This window comes from Seriola dumerili, unplaced genomic scaffold (genome assembly GCF_002260705.1).
Source record: "Seriola dumerili isolate Sdu_G_001 unplaced genomic scaffold, Sdu_1.0 BDQW01000315.1, whole genome shotgun sequence".
Lineage (NCBI taxonomy): Eukaryota > Metazoa > Chordata > Actinopteri > Carangiformes > Carangidae > Seriola > Seriola dumerili.
The window spans coordinates 364,043-391,249 of record NW_019174570.1 but is presented as its reverse complement, the minus strand read 5'-3'; the positions used below and the strand labels follow the sequence as shown (position 1 = coordinate 391,249).

The 27,207-nt window shown below is 44.3% G+C and overlaps 2 protein-coding genes across 3 annotated transcripts in view; one reads left to right on the top strand and one right to left on the bottom strand.

The window, feature by feature from the left end:
- Positions 1–10,698, bottom strand: part of smg7 (SMG7, nonsense mediated mRNA decay factor) — a 21,781-nt gene extending 11,083 nt beyond the window's left edge. For both annotated transcript variants that reach the window (XM_022758997.1, XM_022758998.1), the window contains exons 1-14: positions 10,613–10,698; positions 9,712–9,743; positions 6,179–6,296; positions 5,909–6,041; positions 4,841–5,012; positions 3,861–3,932; positions 3,567–3,717; positions 3,339–3,474; positions 2,876–3,038; positions 2,065–2,224; positions 1,911–1,981; positions 1,290–1,350; positions 1,082–1,201; positions 73–502 (exon numbers count right to left, since the gene is read on the bottom strand). In XM_022758997.1, coding sequence (XP_022614718.1) covers positions 73–502; positions 1,082–1,201; positions 1,290–1,350; positions 1,911–1,981; positions 2,065–2,224; positions 2,876–3,038; positions 3,339–3,474; positions 3,567–3,717; positions 3,861–3,932; positions 4,841–5,012; positions 5,909–6,041; positions 6,179–6,296; positions 9,712–9,743; positions 10,613–10,638 — 1,845 coding nt within the window. In that variant the 5' untranslated portion in view covers positions 10,639–10,698. The remainder of the gene's footprint in view (positions 1–72; positions 503–1,081; positions 1,202–1,289; positions 1,351–1,910; positions 1,982–2,064; positions 2,225–2,875; positions 3,039–3,338; positions 3,475–3,566; positions 3,718–3,860; positions 3,933–4,840; positions 5,013–5,908; positions 6,042–6,178; positions 6,297–9,711; positions 9,744–10,612) is intronic.
- A 2,208-nt stretch (positions 10,699–12,906) lies between these two features.
- nmnat2 (nicotinamide nucleotide adenylyltransferase 2) lies at positions 12,907–26,958 on the top strand. The gene is made up of 11 exons (XM_022759005.1): positions 12,907–13,114; positions 18,092–18,180; positions 20,843–20,910; positions 21,361–21,439; positions 22,519–22,645; positions 23,076–23,156; positions 24,059–24,103; positions 24,260–24,336; positions 25,988–26,089; positions 26,203–26,270; positions 26,621–26,958. Exons 1-11 carry the CDS (start codon positions 13,030–13,032, stop codon positions 26,721–26,723), a joined length of 924 nt encoding a protein of 307 aa, XP_022614726.1. The 5' UTR covers positions 12,907–13,029; the 3' UTR covers positions 26,724–26,958.
- Positions 26,959–27,207: the final 249 nt, after the last annotated feature.

Below are 27,207 nucleotides of genomic sequence, written 5' to 3'. Positions count from 1 at the left end.
TCATCATCATCATCATCATCATCATCATCATCATCATCATCGCCCGTTGCTGTAAAGTTTTTCCATCTCTACCTGTTTTCCAGCATCAGTCGTTTTCTCGTGACCGGTTTTCTTCAGCTCGCTCTTCCTCTTCCCGTCCCTCTTCAGCTCTCCTTTCCCAGCAGCCCCGTTACCCTTAGCGAAGTCCCTGCTGCGCTCTTTGCCGCCGCCGTCCTTCTGATGATGGTTCCGCATCGGCTCGCGGCTCTGCTCTCGGGGTTTGATGTTCTCCTTGAAGGTGACGACGGGTCGGTCGCTCCCGTCCGGCCACGAGCTCTGCGTCTTCCCCGCCGACAGCACCGACTTCAGGCCCGAGTTCCCGCCGTCGTTGGGCGTCTGTTCGCCGTTGGACGACTCCTGCAGCACCGGCGCCTCCTTCTCCTGCGGCTCCTCGATGGCCTGCTCTGGAATGTCAGTGATGAAGACGAGGAGACCGTCCTCGCTCACTCTGCACTGAATCAGCCTGGAGAGAGGAGACAGATTATCTACTGAGTCCTGAGGCCTCAAGTGACCTCTGACCCTTCACCTCAGCAGTGACAGTAAAACTTATTCTACTATTCAAATAAAATCCTTGAAGAGTTTCAAAAAGATCAATAAATGAACAGGAAATAAAATAAACACAGAGAGCGAGACGTCTGTGTGACACTTTATGTTTGTGAGAGAAAGAGCGAGACAGAAAGAGAGAGCGAGAGACAAAGAGCGAGAGACAAAGAGTGGGAGTTGAAAGATACACAGCTGTTTCTAAACGCCTCCTCCTGCTGTTTTTGAGTGATTGTTGTGAATTCTCTGATTATCAATTCTAAATAAATAATGTTTTATTTGTGATGACATTTTTGTTTTAACATCGCTCTGAAATGAGTGACATCACTCCGGGTGTCTGAGGAAGTGCGAGAGAGAGAGAGGCGACCTCGCTTTCTCTCACAGTGGTAAATCAGTAAATGAAATACAAACAGGCTGCAGGCTTTTATTCTGGAGCGTTTCCTGTGACTTCACTGTGTGAGAGCCGTCAGACTGTCAGCGACAGGCGATGACAGGAACTCACCCCGGCTGGTTGTCGGCCACCCACTTGCCCAGACTGACGAGCCTCTGGTGGCGAGTGTGGACCGGCAGACCGTCTCTGTCCACCAGGATTCCCTGATGACCTTTAGTGAAGTCCAGAGACCTGAAACACCAACATCACACGTCAGCACACGGCGTCAACCCGACTGAACTTTCATCCCACTACCTCAGTGATGGAGGAGACTCTGTACCTCAGAGCGGGCCGCAGAGCCAGGAAACCCTGGAGCTCAAACTCCTCCGGCAGGGGTGTGACTGAGGAGGAAACAAACACACCTTCGGTTAAAACATCCGACACTCAGAAACCACAGCGGCGTCACATCAGTGTCGGTCTGTGTCGGATCTAAAGAAATATCAACAGACGAGAAATGAAGCAACACACCAGAACAAAGTAAGTTACTTCCTCCTCCAGGTCACATCCTGTTTATCCACAGTCAGAAAATATTAAACGTGTCTGTGGAATTCTGTCGCATTTGCTGTTTGAAGAGAATGAATAAAAGTGTCTTGTGAGGTCAAGAAATTCCCTCAAAGCGTTACTGAGATATCACGCTCACAAGGCCAAAACCGCGCTTTATGGGGTCACCGTGACCTTGACCCTTGACCTTTGACCCTCAGAATCTAATCACTTAATCCTTGAGTCCTAGTGAATGTTTGTGCCACGTTTGAAGACGTTCCGTCGAGGCATTGCTGAGATATCGTGTCCACGAGAATGGCTGGCTGTGACCTGAGGTGACTCTCAGTCAGAACGATCAATGAAGTGAATTGATAACCTGATTGGTTGACTGAACATGAATCAGGACCAGCCTGTGTCCTACCTGAGGAACAGGACACGTCGTCCTCTTTGGGGTGGAAACTGTTGAGGATGGAGACGAGCCAGGGCCAAACGCTGAGACACAGGAAGAGGAGGAGTTAAAGCTTCAGGTCAGAACCAATCAGAACGGCTTAAATACGGAGGGTCGTCAGACTTACTGCTGCCTCTGGTCGACGGCGGCCTCGTGGAAAACGCTGGGTCTCAGTTTGAGCCAGTCCAGAGAGACTTTGATGGCCGGCAGAGGACACTCCCCCATGATCTCCTCCCCCCTGTTCTTGTTGAGCAGGACACGGCTGCACATGACGCCCAGGAAGGACACTGAGGAGACAGGAAGTCACATCAGACACCAACCAATCAGAGAGAGAGAGAGCAGAGACTCCGCCATCGCTCCGCCACTGTTTGAGCTGCAGACTTTTTCTCCTCAAACTAGACGATCGGTGCTTTCTATCGAGCCACTGGTCATCCTTCTCTCTGCGTCTAAAGTAACGTCACTCAGTTCTACATTCCTACTGGCTCCAGTGGGCGCTGTCACAGCCAATCAGAGTGTCTGATTCAGACGCCTGCCTCGGCTGTATACCCATACTGAATGGGTTTTATTCTGAGTTTACTGTGGAGACAGAAGGATGAGAGCATGTGCCCTGAACACTGCCTGAAATAATTATTAACAAATAACAGATAAAGTATTAAAGTATAAATACTAATGGATAAAGATAGAAATGATGATGATGATACCCTCCATCATCCTGAAGTCTCTGAGTGACATATGATCAGCTGGGGGGGGCATTATCAATCATTTTCATTATTTCATTAAGATACAAAGGTTAGTCTGTTGGTCTGTTAGACTGAACCTTAGACATTAAATATGTAAGGTTTTAATGAGGCGATCTGTACGACTCATCTGAAGGAGATCGCATGTCAAAGTCACTTCGTCCTCCTCCAACAACAAGTCTGAGCATTAGATTCACTCACTGAAGAGTCCGAGCAGCTGGAACCAGCTGATCTGCTGCTCGCTGCTGTAGCTCTGCTCACTGCCGTCGGCCGTCAGGTCTCTGAGGTGGTGCAGCTCAAACAGGTTGATGACTGTGATGTGGACCAGCTGCTGAGAGCTGAAGGCTTTCTGCAGGATCAGCCTCTGCACACACACACACACGCAGAGAGACACAGACACACACACGCAGAGAGACACAGACACACACACACACACGCAGAGAGACACACACACACACACACGCAGAGAGACACAGACACACACACGCAGAGAGACACACACACACACACACGCAGAGAAACAGACACACACACACACACACACACACAGACACACACACACACACACACACACACAGACACACACACACACACACCAGGTCAAACAGTGGCTTCAGATCACAGCAGCAGCCTGATGAATGAACATGCTGGGCGTCTGCTGTACCTGGAACTGCTCCTCCAGTTTCTCCCTCAGCCCGTCCAGTTTGTCCAGACTCTTGCTCAGGTAGACATGACCGTGAAATTTGATGAAGGCCTTGATGAAATCGGACACGCTCCACTTGGTTTTCACCTCGTCGCGACTACAGAAGCACAGAGGGAGGACAGAGGAAACATCAGACTGTTGGCTTGATTTGAACCAAGCAGGAAAGGAAAGGGTCTGCTGTGCTGGTACCTCTCCAGAGCCTTGGACAGGGCCTTCTGCAGGTTGGTGGAGGCTGCGGGGAAGGGGAACTTGACTGCGATGCTGCGGCAGTAGTAGAAGATGGTGGTGAGGTGGTCTCCTTTAGAGGAGGCCAGGATAGCCAGCTGGTTGTACGGCTGACCTGCAGCGGACACAGAGGAGCCTCAGACTACAAACACGGTCTCGTTTTATTTCTCCACCCACCCTCCCAGCCTATCCAATAAGGCTAAGTTAGCCTTTAGCCTAGCTTTAGCCACGGTCTGCAGGTCAGCCAGTCGGACTCACCATTGGATGGAACCAGCTGAGCTGCGTGTCGGTAGTAAGACTCGGCCTGGCTGGTCTGGTTACGGTAACGCGCTGAAACACAAACATGGACAGAATAAAGACCCGGGGCCGGTTCCACAAAACACCTTAGATTAAGACTTTCCTTAAAGTCGTGGTAGACTTAAAGTTTCCTTAAAATAAAAACTGTTGCACAAAACACCGTAAGTTCCATACTTAAGTTTCTTTAAAATGTTCAGGTAAGTATTGAAGGTTTTCTCCTGATCTTAGTCGAACACTGAAGGAATCACTTAAAGTCAGTTCAACTGTGGCACACAACTCCTTAGAGACCAAACTAAAGGACCTCCGACTCATGGTGAGTTTCAGGTGATAAATGAAGAACATGAACACATCCCAGTAAGAGCCTTCCAAATGACAGCAAATCAACTGTCTCCATGGAAACGGTAGCATTTTACCGCTGTAAAATCTCTTTCACTGCTGCAAATGCCTCAACAAGGAACCTTTTAAGAGATTCCTTGTAACAGCGTCAGTACGTCCCTTAGCTGAGGAGACATTAAACCTTAAGCGCCAAACTGAAGCAGAAAACTTAAGGTGTTTTGTTCCCCCTGATCTTGGAGGTTTTTAATTAGTTTTGTTTCTGCTCATTTTACAGGAAACGTCCCGTTAGAAGTGAACGATCAGTGTGGGACACAAGAGTGTGTTCAAGTGTCTTCAGGGAAAACACAGATGTTGGTTCTGATAACTCGGAGCTGAGAGCTGATTATCTGCTTCAGCTCCTCAAAGGAGACGATCTGTTCTTTCTCTCTGTTTTATATTTAGTTCAGTATATTGAGGTTTTGGACACAACAAGATATTTAGAGACGTCTGGGAAACTGAGACACCTTTCACAAACAATCAATTAACAGAGAAAATAATCCTCTGATTATTCGATAATTAAACTCATTAGTTCCTGTCCTGAATAAAAGCAGGTGAGGTTTTCCCACCGATGTCTCCGAGGTGGACGAGGCAGTGCTGGCAGATGTAGGAGCAGGAGCTGGGCTGCGGGGTGACGATGGCGCTGGTGTTGCTCTGTTTATTGCTGATGATGCCGAGCTGAGAGGATTTGACGCGACACGGCAGGTCCACGTTGAAGACGGTGCACAGCTCCTGCAGTAACTGAGAGACGGAGAGAGAGGCCGTTAATCTGATGCTCATTTGTTCAGCAGCTTCCACCTGAGACGTTTTCCACTCCGTCCTGACAGTGGCAGCAGGTCCAGACCTTCCCGCTGCAGGAAGACGTGACTCCACCACCACTGGCTCCCCTCTCTTTGGAGACAAACCTGGACCCAGGTCAGGAGGCGACACTAAGTCATCCTGCAGCCTGGTGTCAACTGACCGGTTCTGTGAGGACAGAACGGAGCAGCAGCTGGTTCGACAGGACGGACCGGACACAGAACAGAACCTGTCCTGAAGGACTCGCCCCGCTCTGGGGAGCTGGTACTGATCCGGTCTGTCACACTCAGTGTGAAAGAAGATCCATTGTTGTCTGTTGCAGCTCATAGAAAAGGCAAAACCTTCTGGTTTATCAAACAGCTGAAACACATGGAGCCAGAACCGAAGCCTCACAGGTTCTCATGTTCAGCTCGTTGTCCTTCTGAGAACCAGCTGACTCGGCTGCTCCATTACGGCAAAAATCAGAATCCTGATTACCTTTGGTCAATACTGAGATCAGGATTACTCATCGACTTTGGAAACTCAATATTCAATATACATTTAAAATAATACAAATATAAATATCCTAAATAATACATAATATCCAAATATATAATATAAAAATGAATAAAAATAACTAAGATCATCTATGTTGTAACAGTAGTGCATTTCCACAAGCCACTGAAAACGACTCAACATATATTCAACATGTTGGTAAATATATTCTACATATTCTGCTCAGTCTGGACCGACTCAAGATGATGCACTAGTATCACAAGTATCTCAATCATTTTGTTTTCATGATCAATTTGATTGATCAGTCAGTCACATGTGACTGCTCTCCCAGCCCGGACTCTCACCTGTGTGTAGAAGCCACTAGCTGCCTCCAGAAACAGCGACAGGTTGGCCTGGACCTCGCTGCGGTTGGGGTTGGCTCGGTTCTTGGCCTGGCTCTGCAGCGTGGTGATCTGGTTCTTAAATGCATGATTCCACCTGCACAGAGACACCAACACACATCTGATCAGGACCGCAGGGGACACACGGAGACAGGGAGGCTCCTCCTCCACACAGCTCTGTCTCTAAAGCGATTTGGGGTCATGTGTCGCAGGAGTGGACTCGGAGCAGCTTACAGGTCTTGCTCCACCTTCTTGTCCAGAGCGTACTCCAGGTCGGTCACCAGCATCTTCTGGTACAGGTCCTGCAGGGCCTGCCGGGACGTCCACACCTCTGCCGCCCCCAGCTTAGAATCTGCAGGACAGAGCGGAAACAGACGTGAAGCAAGTGCAGCGGGAGACGTCAGCATCACCAGGAACTGAAGCGCTAATCATTTCTGGAGTTGACAGAAAAATGTTGACAGCACTGAGCGGGAGAAGCTTTTCCAGAGCTGGAAGATGACATCACATGTCTGTTCAGAGTCCTAATGTTGTTGGTTTATTGTTCTTTTAAAACTGGGAAAATTATGATTTAAGTGAAATTATCTGGACAAAGTTCTTTCACAGCTGCTTGTGTTTAGAAAACATGGAATATCTGAGAAGTTAAAAACCGTTCGGTCAATAGTGTCGAAACAACAAGTCGAGCTGCAACGATTCGTCAATCAATGTCATTGATAACTGTTAATAATTTTCAATCATTTGCATTGAACATTTCTCTGTTTTATCTTTGTAATCTGAAGCTTGTTTTCATAAAGAAAATATTAAGCAGGTGAATTTATTAGGAGAAATAATCGTTAGTTGTGAACTGAATCATTATTTATTTTGCCCTTTAAGTTCACAAATAAATGATGATTGACAGCTGAAGAAGTGAAGAAATAATGAGTCAATATGAAAAACAGATGACAGTGAAGAAGAAGCCGGAGACTGAAACCAGAGATAATTACTGCTTCTTTAAATAAATAAATAAATAATTCAAACATTTAAGAAATGTAGCATCACCTGGACAAACTGCCAACAAGCAACTGCAACCTACGATTATTCGAATTATCAGAACAATTAAGTTTTTCAGCTGCCACATGTGAGGAGGAGGCTGCACTTGAAGAGATGATTAACAAAACTGTTGATTAATCATCATCAACAGACCAGTAAATTATTCATGTGTGTCACGTGCTGCAGCTGTTTCCCTCCTACTGCGTGACACACAGAGAAACTTCACATGTGGACTCTGTTCTTTGAATTGATTTGTGATCTGATCGGAGACTGATCACTCTGCCTTCATGTGATCACAGAAACATCAAACTGCATCCGATGAAGCTCAGATTCATATTTAATGAGTGTTTGGGAAGTTTGAGGATTCGATCTGAGGGGACAACAGACCGAAATCAAAGCAGCAGCCGGATGTGTGAAGAATGTCTGAGTTTCAGTTTCGAATGACGATCTATTCAATCAGTGTCAGATGTGTCAGACGGTCCTCCGCATCAGAACAAACCCTGCAGGCTGAATGTGGTCCGCTCCACCAGACGCTCTGGCGGGTGTCCAGACACCACGAGAAGCAAAATCAAGCCGGATGGTAAAAATAAAAGATGGTGAAGCGAGCGACGAGTCTGAAGCCAAACAGTGTGGTCTGTGGGAAAACAACAATCCACCACCACAGCAACAGCCACAGATACTCACACATTTAATAACCAGCACAAATTAACTGAGGCCAATTATCCACTGAACATTTCTGAAGGAAAATTCCAGATCAGTCTGAAACTCTTCTTCACTGGAGTAAATGTGACGCCTGACCGAGATGACACTTTCAGGTTTTCTATTCTGTCTAAATCAACCTCCTCATACCACAACATGTCTGTCCAGCTGATCACCTGACCTCCTTCACTTATTAAATACATGTAGAACTGCTCTGCAGCGTCAGTAATGAACTCTGTCTCTCTGGGTAAAACACTGGATGTAAATGTCTTGTTTTGTTTGACCGACCAACCAACAGCCACAAACCCAGAAACATTCAAACAATTAGAACAAAGAAAAGCAGGAAATCTTCAACATCATCTTTGGACTTAAATTATTCACTGAATGTCAAAATGGGTCACCAATTACTTTTCTGTTGAATGTTGCCTTGACGCTAGTGTGCAGTTAACAGGAGTGAGGTCATTTTCATTTCTTCATTTCTCTGGTCCATTCAACACCGCTTCAAATCAAAGTCATTGTTCATGTATAAAATGTCAGACACGTTCTGCTCTGAACAGCAGAAGAAGAAAGCAACAGCTGATGCTCCAGGTCTAGTTTTTGTCCTTTTCATCGTCGGGCCAACCGTCTGAGCTACACTCGTTTTTTCTGTGCATCATAAACAGTTTTTTGTATCATGTGATCTCTTCATTTGAACTGTGAATTTTCACATCAGTGTTTCTCTAACAAAGACATTGTGGGTCCAAATATTGCATCAAAACATTGAAAATTTTGAGATTTCACACTGATTTTATTCTTCCACACTGAAGAAACTGTCCACATATAAGGAGACCTGGACCACCAAGCCAGTTCAGCTCAGTCTGGCTCTCTCAGGGTCTGTACCTGTCTTCACTGAGCTGCTGATCAACTGTTAACTCTGAGTTTACCTCCAGCTATGACCGGTTCATGTGACACAAGTGGAGTCATCAGAACCACGAATGAAGTTCTTAATATCATATGAAATACCTGTGGAAATTTTGGTTAAAGCAACAGCAATTCAAAGAATATAATGACACAAATAGAATAGAATAAGAAGCAGGAGAAAGGGTTCAATTAAGAGCAGGAATGGTTAGTGGTACAGCTTTAATTGTCATTGTGTATTTGCTGTGTGTTGTGACTCATGGAAAGTCTGGAAGAGCAAAATGTTTCTATTGATCTATAAAAATATCTACTGTTCTTTATTATTTGTCACTTTATCATAAACTCTTTTGTCCATGTGGGAATCCTGTAGAAAAGAAGATCGTGGGAAGTTAAGTGGCTCCACAGCTGGTTAGCCCTGCAGCATCTGTTACCACGGTGATCCACCTCGGTTCTCTAACCAGGTTTGAAGTAAGCTAACTTTGTGATAGCAGGAAACCTGAGTTAAGCCCAATTACAGCTGGATAACCCACTAACCTGATACAGTACAGGCCCCCGATCTGGTCCTCAGCCACACCAGTATTAACTTTCAGCAGCTTTGACTAGTTTAAATATCTGAACTGTGACACAAGACAAGACAGAGCCTGACAAAGCTTTAGGTACCAACTTCACAGGAGTCCAGGAAAAAAATTAGAGCTGAATCAATTAGTCGATTAATCGATTGGTCGATTGACAGGAAAATAATCGGGAACTATTTTTATATATAATGATTTAAGTAATATCTTATGCAAATCTGACAAATATTTGCAGTGTAAAGCTTCTCAAATGTGAGGATGTGCTGCATTTCTTTATCACACGTGATAACAAACTGAATATCGTGGGTTCTGGACCAAAAAAAGACATCTGAAGGTGTCGCCGTGGGCTGTGGGAAATACATTTTATACTATATCGTGTCATTTCACAGACCAAACATATCAAGGTGATGCAATGTCTACGTGTATTGTAGCTCCGCTGAAAGTCAGTCTGTACTCAACAGGTATTGGTTTTACCCAGCAGCCCCAGCATGTGTCCCTGTGAGTACAGGTGCATTCCCCAGCAGCACATACACAGTGTCCATACAGAGTGAGAGAGGTGATGTTCAGACCTACCTGTCATGTCAGCCTTCAGGGCCTCTGCCTGTCTGCTCGGATGTAAACAGAGGAGAGAGAGAGGAGTGGAGGTTAGACAGGAACATCAGGAACATCAGAATCACACCACACACACACACACCAACAACACGTTACATACAACACTTCCTCATTTTTGTCAGAGAGCTAAAGCAGGTAGCTGTGACTGACTGTGAAGCTGCTGCTGCGGCTTCATTTACACATTAAACGGTTCATATCAAATGTCGGTCCGGGGGTCACATCGGTGGTACCGGGCTCTGACTACCACCTGGATCAAAATGCGACCAGATATACACAAACAAACCGTGAGATAGTCACCACCCGACACTGCTAACGAACACCTCTACATTCAAACCACAGAGCCCGGCCAATAAACCCGCTGCTAAACACACATTACCCGGTAAATAACCATGAGAGAGCCCGGTGATAGTTAATCAACATCACGTTTAATATATAAACGCATCAGGTCGTTAATGCTAACCTGACATACGCAGAAAGACGCTAGCAGGCTAAAGCTAGCTAGCAACACACACCGAGTGTCTCTGTGGCGGGTAACCACCGATTTAACGTTAAATTCACATCAACTGAAGAGAACAGACGTTACATCTGTCTACAGCGACACCGACCCGTATCAAACTCTTCACATATGTGACTGAATGTGTGAGAGGAGACGCAGACAGCGGTATCGATTGTTTGTTGATATGTGAGGCTAGCTGCTAGCTGCTAGCTAGCGCCAACATTAAGCTGAGGGGGTGGTCCCCAAACCTGCTAGCTTTAGCGTTAGCAACCGGACCAAACAATCCACCCGCCGGACTAAACCGCCCGTCTCTGAGCACACCTGTGCCGCCAGGTGAGCGGGCGGAGGGCACCGCTTCGAGCTTACCGTAGATACTGGGCGCAGAGGTTCATCCTGCCGGATCGACAGACTCTCAGACAACGACTGGTCCAGAAGCTAACGCTCCTCCCGGCGCCATATTGTTCCTGTCTGACCAACACAGGGAGGGGGGAGGGGGAGGAGGGGTGGGGGGGGGGAGAGGGGAGGAGATAACATGAAATATTTGGGATGAATAGACAAAAATACTTATGGTTAATCCCAGTTATGAGGTATTATTAAGTAACTGCTTTAGATTATTAGTACCTAAGTACATTAACTCAGTACTGTACTGAAGTATCTGAGTTATACTCTACTGAGTATTTCCATGTCATGTTAAAATTAAGATTTTTGCATAAAAGCATCTAATAAATGTTTATAAATATGATGCTTTGTTATAAATGAAAGTACACAACAACACAAAACCATTAGTGGTTCATCAATATATGGACTGACTCAAAATTATTCACCATTTATCATTGTTCAGGCAAAAATACAAATATTATATTTCAGGGCTCCAGCCTCTCAGACGTGAAGCTCTGCTCCTTGTTTTAATAAAGTTAAATATCTGGACAAAACAAACGCGGTGAAAGTGTCTGTTCATGTTTTTATCACTAGTTTCTGAATCTTCACAAATCAAACAATCAACTGATCAGTCCAGTTCAATACTGGACTTTGACTTGTAATAGAGTATTTATACACTGTGGTATTAGTACTCTTACTTTTTTCTCCACCACTGGATGTAAGCCAAGCTTTATAATTGTGACCAACCTTTTTATTACTGTTTGATTGGTTTTACACTCCACTGATCAAACTGATTGATAACTGCAGAAAAAAGGACCTCAGCTGTCAGTCTGAGGTCTTCAGTGTTTCAGGAACTTCTGAAAGAACAAAAACAAATGAGCAGTTTGTAGTTTTTTTAATAAACATCAGCACTTTTAGTTTCAACACACTCAGGCTGAAAACATTAATCAGTTAGTTGATCAACAAAATCAATACTTATTAATTGTTCAACTCATTTTTGATTAAAAATGTCAAACATTCCCTTTTCCTTCCCTTCATGTGAATATTTGTTGTTTTGTACAAACAGAAAAAACTGAATTACAATTGGACATTCAGGGATTTTAATCTAAAGATGAATGAACATGTGAAATTCCTTCTCAGACTCTAAAGTGTCAGTGAACTTCCTGTTCGTCATCACCAGCTCTACACATCTAAAACATGGTCACCTTCAAAGTCTTCCTCTCTGTGACGCCCCCTGGTGTCTGGACCGGTTCAGGTTCAGTCTCTCCTGAGCAGGAAATACTGTGTATTATGATCTCAGTCTCTTCTTTGTGTCTGTTGTCTTTCATTCATTCTAACTTCCTCTAACTGTATTTTAATCAACATGGTCTGCTGTGTCTCATTAATGTGGAGGAGGAGGTGTTAATAATAATATCAATAATAATACAATAACGTATAATAATTATAAACATACCAAATGATGCCACGTGGAATAATGAGTATATTTTCAGTTAAACACTCTTATTGTTCTTGTCCTGGTTAATCTCTGGATTATTTCTGTTAATTCCATCACTCCTGTTGTCAGGTGACTTTCAACGTTAAAGATGAAACAGATGAGATGAGATGAACCTTTACTGATCCCTCCTAGAGAAAATTCAAATTTGACGCAGCAGCACCAAGGGGGAAAATGTGATAAGAAATAAAAGAAGAAAAATATCATAAAATAAAAATAAATAAATAGGATAAAATAGAAATACTATATACAATAACAATATACAACCCAATTTATTTAATTCTGTACATGTTCAATATAAAAATAAAAATGAAGTGGTCAGATTAATTAGAAGTTACAGAAATCAAGTCATGGTTCCTGGCTCCAACACACACTCACACTGATTCATTTTATTATTTTCTATTATTCTCTGACACATGTGTGAGGTATGTTTGATATTATAATGTCTGAGGCCTGAAGTGGTGGCTGTTTATGATATCAAACATCTTTTAATGTTGATTTAAGATGTTAATTTATTCCTGCTGTTCTACACTTTTTATTAAGCTCAGGACTTTTCTTTAATCTGGTTTTAGTATTTTCTTGTAAAGCAGAGAAGTGCCTCATAAATAAAGTTATTGTTATTGTTATTGTTATTGTTATTGTTATTGTTATTGTTTTGTTATTATTCTGGGGTGAAGCAGCAGTAATCTTCCACACTGGGGGGAGTGTCTCTTTAACGGGCTGACGCCGCTTCCTGCCGCAGACTCACCCCCTCGCCTCTCTCTCTCTCTGCGGCTCAGAGGCGGCTGCCTGTGCTAACAACAACCGACGACCCGGGAACTCAGAACCGCACAGGACCAGGACCAGGACCAGGACCGGCACCGGACCGGACCGGGACATACGTAGGAAAAACAGAAGCAAACCAGAAGAAACCATGACAGAAACCACCAAGACCCACGTCATCCTGCTGTCCTGCGGCAGCTTCAACCCCATCACCAAGGGACACATCCATATGTTCGGTGAGCATCTGCGCCGGGGGGGTGGGGCAGTGTGTTTCTGGAGGATGGGGATATTAATAATTATCATCTCAGTCTGCATCAGACCTAAAAATGACGGAAATGTGAATGCGGTTTGGCGCCGTGTCTCGTCGCTGTCCAGCAGGGTGGTGCTGAAATGGGCGACGGCTCCACAACAAGATGAAGACAAAACACCCTAAACAGAGTAGTGACACAATAAGAACAGCATATAACCCGGGTCAGCGCCGTCTGGACCCGGGATGGTGAGGTTAAACCCGGGAGTGTTGCGTGTTGCCGCTGCAGGCCTCGGGCAGCGTGTGGCGCAGCCCACAAATGAAAGCGGCTCCACGGATCCTCCGGGATCCTGGATGTGGGCTACAGACACAAACACGCCGCACAACACTGACTGAAGCCTTCAGGCTCCAGCAGCGACACCGAGGCTGTGGGTAAACAGCAGCAGACAGACAGAAAGATTCTGTCTCAGTGTCCTATCTCTGATGACAGATGTTTTTACAGATGTGTCTGTAGTATTCACTAAACACTTCACAATGCCTCATGATAGTTGTAGGGAACCTCCTCATTTCCATCTCAAACTCCAACTAATTTACTAAATAATAACGATTGCATTGTTTATAACAGGATGATTAATGAACTGTCATATATGAAGGTGGATGAGCTGCAGTTTTCAAACAGGTCAAATCCTTTAAAAGTGACCACATGACATGGAAACATCCCATAATCTATAATCAACCAAAGCAAAAATAAATAAATAAAACATGATTTTCAAGCTGTAAATTTAAAGGCAGTTTTCCCTTTAAATTCCATTTAAATTGTGAAAATGATCCAATAAAGAACATTATTCAGCCGTGAATTAAATCCAATGGGGTGAACTCATGAATTCCCTCCTGAAGAATGAAGCTTCTGAATGAGGAATACCTGAAATGTGACGTGGTACATTTTACAGATGAAGGACGATAACAGAAACACTCACAGGATAACATCACCACAAACTAAACATGATCGCTGAGTCTCAATAAAAACAGACTTCAGTCATTTCTCCAGCTGACCAGAGAAACTGATCGATAAACAGCTGCACTGTCTCACTGAGGAGGGGAAAAGAAAGAAGACCTGATCAATAATCAATAACACAACACAACAATGAGACTAAAACCATATGTAAGAATAAGTGAAGTAAATGAAAGTGAAAATGAAAGTCGTCTACAGACACAGGATGTCGTCGTCACTCGTCAGATAAACCTTTAACATCATGTGATGTCATGTGACAGACTTGTAAACATAAACAAAATCAAATGATCATTTGACCTGATTAATAAACTTCACTAGTGATGTTGTTAGTGAGTGGTTAGCACTGCCCACAGCTGCCCACAGCTGCCCACAGCTGACCACAGCTGGTCACAGCTGGTCACAGCTGGTCACAGCTGCCCACAGCTGCCCACAGCTGTTCAAAGCTGCCCACAGCTGGTCACAGCTGGTCACAGCTGCCCAGAGCTGCCCACAACTGCCCACAACTGCCCACAGCTGCCCACAGCTGCCCACAGCTGCCCACAGCTGGTCAAAGCTGCCCACAGCTGCCCACAGCTGCCCACAGCTGCCCACAGCTGGTCACAGCTGGTCACAGCTGGTGACTCCTGAACAGGTCAAGATTCAAAAATAGAAAAATTAGGTGAAGTTGTTTTTATTGCATTTTAATGCTCAGATCTGAATTAACATTTTAATATTTTTCATTCATGTAATATTCATTTTAATGTGGTCATAGAACGCCTGTAAAAGTATATGAAAATCAAAATGCAAATTGGTTTATTGCATTTTAATTTGAGTTTTTACTCAAATAACATATGTGGCATATTGTGGAATTACATCATCGTTTGACTGTAGTCGCTACAGGCTTCATCACAGACTCCGCAGGTGACAGCACAGAGCAGGAAGTGTTGCTTTCTGTTTCAGTACAAGCTTCAGCAGAGAAACAGGAAACATGTTCAAGAACAGAAACATTATACAAGAAGAAATTTAACCAGAAATCTCAACAGAAAAACAAAAAGCTAAAGTTTGACATGTTGTAAAACACATTCTGCACACATGGTAATAAACAGTTAATAAACAGAGTAACAAACAGAACCATCACAGCTGAGTCTGGAGACATGACAACACTGACTAAATGAATGAAGGCAGTTCTCTGAGCGTCACAGTTTCATCAGTTTCAGGGGAGACTCAGTGAAGGGAAGGAAAAACGTTAAGGTATGACATCAGTGATGAACAGGGATCATCAGGTCAGTGACCTGGTTAAACAGGTTCAGAGTCAGAGACTTCTTATGTGTTTGGTTTAATCTCAGCTTCTGTCAAACAGCAGTATCAGACTGTCTTGACCCAACCGTTCAGTGTCTGTGGGATCAAACCACATTATCATGATCCAATAGGCTTCCTTGAACAGCAAACACACAGTCAGCAGGTTTTCAGCCGAGACTCCAGGACGGAGTTTCAGAGTTGACCAGAGTTTAGTTGAGTTCAGCTGGAGGATCTGAGGCAGTGTGTGTGGCCATCAGAGAGCAGGTCTGTACAGTATAGTACAGTATGAAGTACTTACTGTTGAGCATGTCTGCAGTTCATATTTAGAAGATGACATCAGTGTGTCGTCCAATCAGGAGAGCTTCTTGTTGGTGTGTGAGTGGAGCAGCTGTCAGTCACATGGTGTCCAGCTGACTCATCCTGACCTTTCACACGTCATCCTGGGATTTATTATGAACTACATTAATGTCTGATATGAGCTCTTTAAATCTGAGAATATGAGATGATGACATCAAAGAGTGTGGGAGGAGTCTGTGGTGATGTGTCAGCTGTTCCTGTTGTGGACACACACCTGCTGAAAAGATGATTTCTGGTGACCGAGAGATGGAAATGTACAAATCAGACCAACAAGTCAACACTTGAGTTTGTTTCGTGCACGGAGGACAGATCTGATGTAGGATTCACCAAGTCTCTCTCTGAATGACAGAACCTGAGCTGCTTATATCCTCTGTTGTTCTGGCTGTTGTAACTAACACCTGTTCACCTCGAGAGCTTTACCTCTGTGTTTCACTACTATTGCTTACCTCCTCCTAAAAGGGGGCGCATCACTAAATCTCTGAGGGATGTAGATAAACCCATAAACAACAATATAACCATGAAATCCAGATGTGTACTGGATCCTTTAACATCAGCAGCTTACCTAAGGTTCACATTCTTAACATCCTTAAACCAAAGTTACCAACTACAACTGTCACGGCTTGGTTAGGTTCAGGAAAAGATGGTGATTTGGGATAAAATAAGTACTTCCTCAACATTAGACAATCTTTGTTGTCATGGTTACAATAACAACAATGAACAGTCATGGATGATAGAAACAACACGGGAATCCAACACAGCTCTCCTGTGTCACGTTCATCCATCCACCACCTCCTCCTCCTGACGTGGACTCAGTCTCTCTTTATACCACGTCACTTCACTTCACTCCTGTCATCATCACTACGACCACTAGACGTCGCCTAGCAACAAAACCTAACTATGATGTCATAACAACCTGCTGTAAGAAAACTATGGGCTCGTTTTTCATGTTTGAATGTGTTAATGTGTAATACATTATTACATGTGTTAACACGTGTAATAATGTATTATTACACGTGTTAACACATTGTTACACGTGTAATAACACATTATTACACGTGTTAACACATGTATTAATGTATTATTACACGTGTTAACACATTATTACACGTGTTAACACAGTCAACCAGCAGCACTGAGCCAAACGCTGGCGTCTCAGCTTCAGGAACAACACTCGGTTTGTTTTCCTTCAGCAACAGACTGAAACTTTGCCAAGAAGTCAAACAAAAACTCTCTTCATCAATCACTCCCCCCGCTGAAAGAGCAGGTCCCCGCCACCGTCGCCGTGGTGACAAACTGTTGGGTAGTCTTGGCTGTTTAAAGAAAAGTTCATTGGGAATCCAGACGGAGCGTGGAGCGTTTAAGACCGACAGTGAACAGGGTTCAGATCCAGTCTGAAGTCCTCCTCTCTGATCTCACACGTTTTCCACAGAGAAACACTGAGCACTTAGTCTTTGCCTTATCTATGATCCTATCACATCAATCGATCAATCATAGATCAATCATAGATCATCTGTAAAATGTCCAGTTTGAGTCTCATTTGTTTTAATAACTGCCTCTGAGGGAACATTAACAAAAGTGTTTCACTGAAGAATTCATGTTAAATCACTTTGATAGATGATAATCACTGTAAATCCTTATTGATCAGGCTTCAGCTGCCGGAGTCCTGCTGACTCAGAGCTCTCTTTGCTTTTGTGTTGTAAACTCTGTTCATCAATCATAACCTTTGAAACAGAAAACTTTATCGTAAAGTTTTTCTAATCCTGCAGCAGAACTTCATTTCCCAGCATTCACCTCACAACGTCTGAGGGAAATCTATGAAAATATGAATCAAGCTCAAGTTCACTCACAGCCTCTCTGACCCTGCAAAGAATAAACACACACAGCAAATATAGAGAGGCGGGGGTGTGTGCAGGTACACTGACGTTCACAGTATAGATCTATTGATTACTGATAGATAACAATCATTGCAGAGCTGGAGGCGTGTTGTTTTCAGCTTGTCCGTCCGTCTCGTTCTCGTGGACACGACGCCTCCACCGAAATTCTTGGTACAAACATTCACTTGGACTCAAGGATGAACTGATTAGATTTAAATGGTCAAAGGTCAAAGGTCAAAGGTCAAGGTCAGCGTGACCTCACAAAACACTTTTTAGCCATTACTCAAGACTTCACAGCGATTATGAGAACATTTCAGACAGATGGTTGATATGTTGTCTGAGTCTGGAAGAACAGGGATGTGACTGGAGCCAGTCTGAGTGGAGGAGGAGCTGATGCTGGTTTTTCATTTGTTCCTCGGTCCGTTCTGTTTCTGTGTGTTTGCAGAGAAAGCCAGAGAATATCTGCACAAGACGGGGCGTTTCATCGTGATCGGAGGGATCATCTCACCGGTGCACGACTCCTACGGAAAACCTGTGAGTACTGATGGAGACATCACAGAGACGACAAAGCTCATTAACCAGGGATTTCCAAAATGTCAGTGTTTGTCTGAGCGGTCTGAAATCCCAGATGAGCCGTGTTCAGACAGCAGAGCCTCTGTGCAGCAGCAGAGAACATGCTGCTGCACAGAGGCTCTGCTGCTGTTTTCCACTCTGCTTCCTGCAGGAATTAATGAAGGTCTTGTCCTACTTTTGCTCTGCCTGCCTCTACAGAAACACACAACATGAATTATAGATGCTGCAGAGACACACGCTCAGCTCTGCTCCAGGATCAGGAGCAGTGCGTCAGCTGCAGCTGATGCTTTATTCACGCTGCAGGTTATACACATCAGTTATGACCTCGTTAATGTGTCGTCAGTACCTGATACAAGTACCTGACTCATCCACCTGTCGTCACAAGCCAATACATCCTCACTGCTGACTTCTTTAAAGACACCACTGGTGGCGCTGTGGAGCAAAGCTTTTAAAAGTGGGTCTCTGTTCTTTCTGTTTTTGGTGTCATGCACCTTCTCAGAGATGCATATGTATGAGGACACGTGGTAGCTCAGTGTGTTCCTGGGAGGCTGCAGAACCGCATTTCTAGCACCTTCCTTTTTCGCACCAGCGCCGACGGGCAAACAGGAGTTCAAACATGCGTATGCTCCAGGCGAGCACGTCGTATGGAACAGAATAGGCGCCATTTTAGATCCAGTATCCTGTTGTAATAAAATCATACATCCATGATTGTCCCAAATCAAGAAGTGCTCTTGTACACTCACAGGAAATGATGTGGCAACATGTGACGTCGATGGTCGCCCACCTGCCGGCTGCTTTGCTCACGTGATTTGGGATTTGGCCGTGTTTGCCTCCTGACTCAGGCGACAGGGAAATTACTTCCAACTTCCGTTACTGTTTTCACAAGTTTGAAAACACGTCGGCGGCCCCTCCCCTTCATCCTACATACCCAAGATGGCGACCATCCGGGTCCTTGTAGCTCACTGAACCCACTCATCTACTCTACATAGCAAGTGTGAGTATGTATCATGATGATGACGAGTGAGGTCAGGTCAGAGGTCAGAGGTCAGAGGTCAGAGGTCAGAGGTCAGGTGGTGACCGGCAGAATTTAGCGGGAAAGCCGACATGATGAAAACAAACGTTGGAGCAGCAAAGAGAAAAACGAAGAAACAAAAGGATTCGGACAAACAGACACGTAGTCTCTACTCAGCTAGCTAACATTAGCATACAGCCGGGAGAGGACGATGCTAGCGTCCTCTCCCGGTAAAAATGATTAAACTAATCGATAAGAAACTCAATATAATAAGAGATTTAAGATGTTAGAAATAGATTCAGACCCTAAGAAAGAACACCTGTAAAAATACAGTATGTCTTTAGAAGAGGCTAAAGAGCTCAGGAGTGGCTGACACTGGATACAGGAAACATATATTAGTTGTTACGGGTCTACGAGTCCTTGAACTGTCACAGAACTGTTGGTGCTTGGCTGATATGTTGGTATCGTAGCTGCTGCCTCAGGACGGTGTTGTTGTATCTACAGGTGATGATGTTGACCTTCAGGTTGTGATCATACTGTAGCCTGTCAGTGTAAATCCTGTGTGAGCTACAGGTGTTTACACCAGGTGGTAGCCTCTGCTGAGAACCTGTGACTCATTAACATTACAGCCCACAGCGGGGGATGTTTCAGTCAGGTGGTAAGACTCGGCCATTGGTCCGGACCACTCGCCTTCAAAGACCCAATCTGTCCCTGTGTCTGGTTCCTGCATGAAGCCAGATGTGTGGTAAAGTCCTTCCTCATAAAATAATGTACAAAGGCTGTTTTGAAGTATTTTAAACCCAGCTTTGTTCACATTTTAAACCCAGCTTTGTTCCCCATTTCCTGTCTTTATGCTAAGCTAAGATAACCAGCTGCTGGCCACATGTTACGGGGCGCTCACTCCACCAGAGACCCGAATCAGACTCACAAGACACCGCTAACACAACACAGTCACACAGAGTTCATTTAACATACATACACAAAACAACCAGGACACTGAATTAAGACTACGAAAGCAGTCCACAGCTAGAAGCCTGTGGCCCCTCTGAAGCTGCAACCACAGCTTTCAAACCCTTCCTTCCCGGGCCAGGTGCATCTGATGGAGGAGTGATCAGGAACAGCCTGGGCGGAGCTACAGGGGAGGCGGGACAAAAGCTCCAGGATCAATCTGAACGTGTCACTCTCGACAAGAGAAGAAGAAGAAGAAGCAGAAGAAGAAGAAGAAGAAGAAGAAGATCTCCCAAAGCTGTTACCATGAACATCTGCTCAAACAGCTGGAGCTGAGCAAAGGTCACGTTGTCATTTGTCAGAACAGGTTCACGCCTGTTGGGGTCAGCAGAGCATCACAAAGGTCACATGAACACACACACCCTGCACACCTGAGCACACATACACAATCCATGCACAAACATCCATCTGACTGTTACACACCTTCTTGTTTTCATGTTGTCATAGCAACAACAACAACCATGTCCACAGCGAAGCGGTGTCCTCGTCCTGTTGGTTTACAGTGATGTGTTCATGTAGCAGGTTAAACCTTCGCTCTGTGGTCTCCAGATGTGTTCATCCACACCAAACATCTGTAGACTGACTGTCCCTCTGTGTGTGCAGGGCCTGGTGTCCAGTAGACATCGTCTCACCATGTGTCAGCTGGCCGTCCAGTCCTCTGACTGGATCAGGTGAGACCACTTACTGGGATTTACTGGGACTTTTCTCCTGGAAATTCTGTCGTTCTATTCCCTCACCTTCATGTGTGATACGTGAGAAGCATTTCATTATTCCAGATGTTCTAGTTCAGCTGGATAAAGTTAATGTCACACACTTCTGTGCACCAATCAGGTTTTAACAACATGTCAATCAAAAGCAGCTGACAGATGTTGGAGGTTCATGATCACCCAGATTAACTGTTGAACTCTCAATAACTAACAATGTTTAATTTCCAAATTTCACCTTTTGATTGTTTCTTATTTTGTCATGAATATTTAATGTTATTGAGAAAAACTTCTCCTGACAGGCTTTTAATGTGAAATATCTACAGGAAGTTACTGATTGAAAACAGTATTTAACCGTGACCCACCTGCTGTGTGTGAAGCCTGAGTGAGCGTTAACGTGTGGTTGGCGTGTTGCAGGGTGGACCCCTGGGAGTGTTACCAGGACACCTGGCAGACGACCTGCAGCGTGCTGGAGCATCACCGCGACCTGATGAAGGTGTGGACCTTTCCTCTCCGTCACAAAACATCCTCATGTTCTGACTTTAACACTCAAGCGAAGGTGCAAAGACTTGTTTCCAAGAAATTAAATTAAATATCAAAATAAAATACAAAGAAAAAATTACACATAAAGGAAGTTGATGTGTACGATGGAGTGTAAGTGTCACATGGAGGAAAAAACATCTGCACATTTGGGAATAAAATCATAATAGTTCAGGAAAAGTCAAAATATCACGAGAATAAAGTCAGAATAATAGAGACAAAAGGATAAAGTCCAACTTTTACAATAAAATCATAATATTACCAGAATAAAGTTGTAATTTCAGGTTGTGTGTTGTTCAGAGGGAAAGATCGAGTCAAGTTCTACTGTAGGTTTCACTAAAGGAGAAACTTCATCTTTTGGATCATCATCATCATCATCATCATCACCATCATCATCATCATCATCATCAGGACACTGGAAAGAGGAAACTGAGTCTGTGCTGTTGTCATACCAACAGCAGCTGCCACTGACGGACCTTTCACCTGTTTGATTGGTTGATGTAATATTTCTATAAATAATGTTTTTCTCTCAAAATTTGACATTTTTAATTTTTTAATTTCTTTTTTTCCCTCAATGTGACTCTAATACTCCGTCATGAGTCTGAATTCAGATGTTGATATTAAAGGGGATGAACGGAGCAGAATAACTGTGACCTTTAAGGAGGAAACTTTACTGTCTTTTATTTTGACGAGCATCACCTGACCCTGATCCAGCAGAACCACGCCCCCTCCTCTCTGAGGTCCAGGGACCTGAACATGGCAGCTGCAGCCTCTGGAAGAACCAGTGATGATGAGGATGATGATGAAGATGAAGACAAGGATGAAGATGATGATGATGATGATGAAGATGAAGATGAAGATGAAGATGAAGATGAAGATGATGATGATGATGATGATGATGAAGATGAAAATGATGAAGATGATGATGATGATGATGATGATGATGATGATGATGATGATGATGATGATGATGATGATGATGATGATAATGGTGATGATGATGATGATGATGTTTTGTTTTGTTTTTTTCCTCAGAGAGTCACCGGGTGTATTCTGTCCAACGTCAACACGCCATCCACGACTCCTGTGATTGGTCAGCCACAGAACCAGACTCCACCCATCTACCGGAACCACAACAACATGAATCACAAGCCGACCGCCAGTGAGTCACACACACATGAACATCCACAGGAAGTAAAATGCAGCTGCTGGTCTCAGACTCCTGATGATGATGATGATGATCCTGATGATGATGATGATGATGATCATGATCATGATCATGATGATGATGATGGTGATGATGCTGATGCTGATGATGATGATCATGATCATGATGATGATGATGATGATGATGATGATGATGATGCTGATGATGATCATGATGATCCTGATGATGATGATGATGATGATGATGATGATGATGATGATGATGATGATGATGATCATGATGATGATGCTGATGCTGATGATGATGATCATGATGATGATGATGATGCTGATGCTGATGCTGATGATGATGATCATGATGATGATGATGATGATGATGATGAGCCTTCCCTCCTCTTCCTCTCTCTGCGTCCCTCTCTGCTCAGTCAAACTGTGGGGGAAGATCAGTGAGAGTCTGGGGAAGATCTGCTGCGCCCGCCCGCACATCGATCGCTTCACCTTCGTCGGTAAGTCGACACGACCTCCTCAACCACAATCCATCCAATCCCAGGGGTTTGCTATATATACATGTATGTTGTTGTATTTGTATATACTTGTTTGTGATTGGTTGGCAGGTGTCTGTTGACACCATATGTTCAGAGACCTGAGACAGACTGTTGTTGTTGTTTACTCTCTTGTTTGTCTGGAGCCTGGAGTGTGTCACATTCCCTCTCACACTTTAACACTGATACTTAACTTACAGACGAGTCAGCAGTCTGCCCCACAGAAATACAATTAAAAGTCCAAACCACAGAGCAGCAACAGGAGCTGTGACTGGCTCCGGCCAATACATAATCAATAATATATTTCAACATGTTTTCACACATTAAACTGGGTCTGAAGATCATCTCCTCTCACTTCCTGGTTGGATCAGGCCTTTAGCTCCAGGTGGACAGGTGAAAGAGCAGAGAGCATCAAGATGGTGAGAGGAGGAAACATCACAGAGCCTCAGTCAGACCCAGACTCAGAGGAGGAGTCTGTTGAGACCAGAACCAGAGACTAGCAGACGGGTCAGAACCGTTAGCACAGTTAGCATCTTTTATTTATTTATGTTGTTAGTTAGCTTGTAACTGGCAGTGGCTGAAACAGTGTTAGCGGTTGTGCTAATGCTAACTCTCTCTCTCTGTACTGACGAGGTTTCAGGTGTATTTAGCCCCGCCCCCCATCCCCACCAGATGACAGGATTGGTTCCTTAAGTTTGTGATGTATGAAACCCTGAATGTTTCTCTGAGACTGTCATTGGTCGAGGGTTAAATTATTGATTAACTGATTATAATTCAACATTATAAAAGTATATAATATCTCTGGCACACTTCAGCCTCCGTACCTGATCATATCTGAATGACGTGTGCTGTGTTTGATCCGTCAGATGAAAATGCTAACCTGGGCACCGCCATGAGGTACGAGGAGATCGGTGAGTATCAGGTCCTGGACGGACTCAGTGTTGTGTCCTCTGGTTTCCTTCCTGCTGTGTCTGAACTCCTTCTGGTTTGTTTGTTTGTTTGTATCCAGTAAACATGTTGTTTACTGAGGACGTGTCTCTTTCCTCCTGCCTGTTTGTCGTCTGTAGAGTTACGCATCTTGCTCCTGTGTGGCAGTGATCTCCTGGAGTCCTTCTGCATCCCTGGCCTGTGGAAGGACAGTGATGTAAGCACACTGTAGCCCCGCCCCCACCCACCCTATAGCCCCGCCCCCTCAGCTCTTACCTCGTCGTAATGATCGACAGGTCATTTCGATGTCGTTTACGATGAAAAAAAAATCGCTTTCACACCGTTAGTGGAGGAAACATCTGTTACTGAAGTTAAAGTAGTTTTACCACAGGGATAAATATATGTACATGTATGAAATATATGTACATGTAAAGTAAAAACATATATGTAAAAATTATATATGAAACCAATTAGAGACTGGAACCACTTCATATATTGACATATATGTCCAGCCCATACAAACATGTATGTTTATGTATGTATGCTTATATTGTAGACATACAGTCTGTTACATAAATATATATCCATCCCAAAGCCTGTCAGTATATGTTGATATTATATATGTCAATATAAAAGATAGACACGTATGTTTAGAATTAGAAAAACATAGATAAACATTTGCTTTATTAAACTTTAATTTATGAATTAAATATATATTGTTAACATATATGGTCACATGTTACCGTGGGTATTTCATATGTTATAAACGTATACATCCTCTGGATATATGAAGATATCTCCTCATAGGTGACATATATGGAAACATCAGTCTTTATACGAGGACACGTATGTCATACACTACATTATCATATTATCAGCAATAATATAAAGGGTGGTCTCAATAACTGAGTGTCATTAAATCTCCAAGGTAACGCTGAGCAGAAAGTGAGGAGGCCACTGTACAATAATGTGACATTATAATCAATTTATTGATTATATTTCTCATCTAAATCTGCAAAGTAACTAGAGTGATTATAATGTTGTGCAGTAAAAGGTTCAGTATTTTCCTGCAGACTGGAGTGTAGAAGAATAAAGTAGCAGAACATATAAATAAATGATCTTAGCTACCACGCTAACAAGTGAATGCTAACGGTCAGGGTTCAAAATCAACGGCTCGGATGTTTGGAATATTCTCTCTTTGAGTTCCTGCTGTGATTGAAGAAGCTGCGGCGCCGCCCTCACGCTCAGACCTCGTGTTGGTCCAGTAGATTCAGACTGAATCACCAGGTCTGAAGGAGCAGGGCCGCCTGCCGTCATCACTCAAGAAACCAGACTCTGTGATTGGCTGGGGAGGACTGCTGTCAGCAAACCCTCCTGAGATGCAGAGCTGAACATGGAAGATCCGGTGTTTCACCCTGAAGACATTTACCTGGTGTCACACCTGTCGCTCACCTGATGAGAGACTGCCACTGTCTGATGAGGCACACTTAAAAAAAGTGTTGGAGTCCAAGTCCAGTCCAGTTCAATAACTCATTAACTGAGGCTTTATCCATCAGTGCTAAGACTTTAATGAAAGACTTCTGGGTTGTCCTGTTTGCAGTGTGAGATAATCATGAGGAGGATTTGACACAACCTGGCAACCCATACGTTCTTCTCATTAAAGTCTCGTAACACCAGTAAATGATTGATTAGCCATTAATTAGTCTGTTAATTACGGCTGATAAACTCTTTATAAATTCAGCTTCAATGTGACTGTGTTATTTGAGTGAAACTTTTATATTTAGTCACAAACTGCCGTGAAGTTGACGTCAGTCGTTGTTGAGCTGGTGGCTGAGCGTGGACTGAAGGTGCTGCTGCTCTGCTTTCAGATGGAGGTGATCGTGGGCGACTTTGGGATCGTGGTGGTTCCTCGTGACGGCGCCGACACAGAGAGGATCATGAACCACTCCTCCATTCTCCGCAAGTACAAGGTCAGAGCCGAGTCACACTCAACCCTGTGTGAGAGACACACGTCCTCTACGCCGTCTGACCTGTGTGTGTGTGTGTGTGTGTGTGTGTGTGTGTGTGTGTGTTGCTGTTTCAGGACAACATCGTCGTGGTCAAAGACGCGATGAATCACCCGCTGGCCATCGTCAGCTCCACCAAGAGCAGGTGAACCTTGTTACTGACACAGACTCAACACTCACCTGATCATATCATTTTTATTCATGTTGTTCCCATCACTGTGATTCACTGCACAAAGGTTCATGTCCAGGAAGTGTTTAGCCTAGCTTAGCTCACTGTTAGCTTAGCTCCATCAAAAGAGAGAAACCCACTGCAACACGGCGCTGGACACTCAGTGACCTCACAACGATACAGAGGGCAGATCACACCGTAGATACTTTATTTATCCCCTAGCTCCTATCATTGTCTTCACACAGTGATAGAAGAACATTTAAAAACATCTGGATATATACAGTACATATATATTTTATATTTACATAAATGCCCCCCCCCTCCAGACTGGCCCTGCAGCACGGGGACGGTCACGTGGTGGACTACCTGAGTCAGCCCGTCATCGACTACATCCTGCAGAGTCAGCTGTACATCAACGCCTCGGGATAGAGACCAGAACCTGAACCGCATGAAAACAGGGGGAGTGAGGAGGGAGGAGGGGGAGAGGGGGGGTCGAGCTACCTACAACCATCATCATCTATATGAATATAACCCCCCCCTCCCCCTCCTCCCTCAAACTAAAACTTCCTTGTCTGTCTTCTGTGTCAAACATTTACTCTTCTTTGAGCTGTGGCTTTCCAACAGGAGCATCACTGTCCCTTCTGTCTGTGTCATGTGACTTTACCATCGGGGGGGGGGTATCTTGGGATGAGGTGGAGCTGTTGGAGAGGAGGTATGGAGCTAATCCCTAAGGGCTGCAGGTGTCATTGATGTAATTTTCCACTGCAGTGGTGGCGGCACTGTTCTATCTGTTTCTGTCTGTATTAAGTTTGTGGGGGGGGGGGGGGGGGGGGGGGGGGGGGGGGGGGGGGGGGGGGGGGGGGGGGGGGGGCATGACACACGGCTGGGCGTGCTCAGTGTGACGATGGCAGGT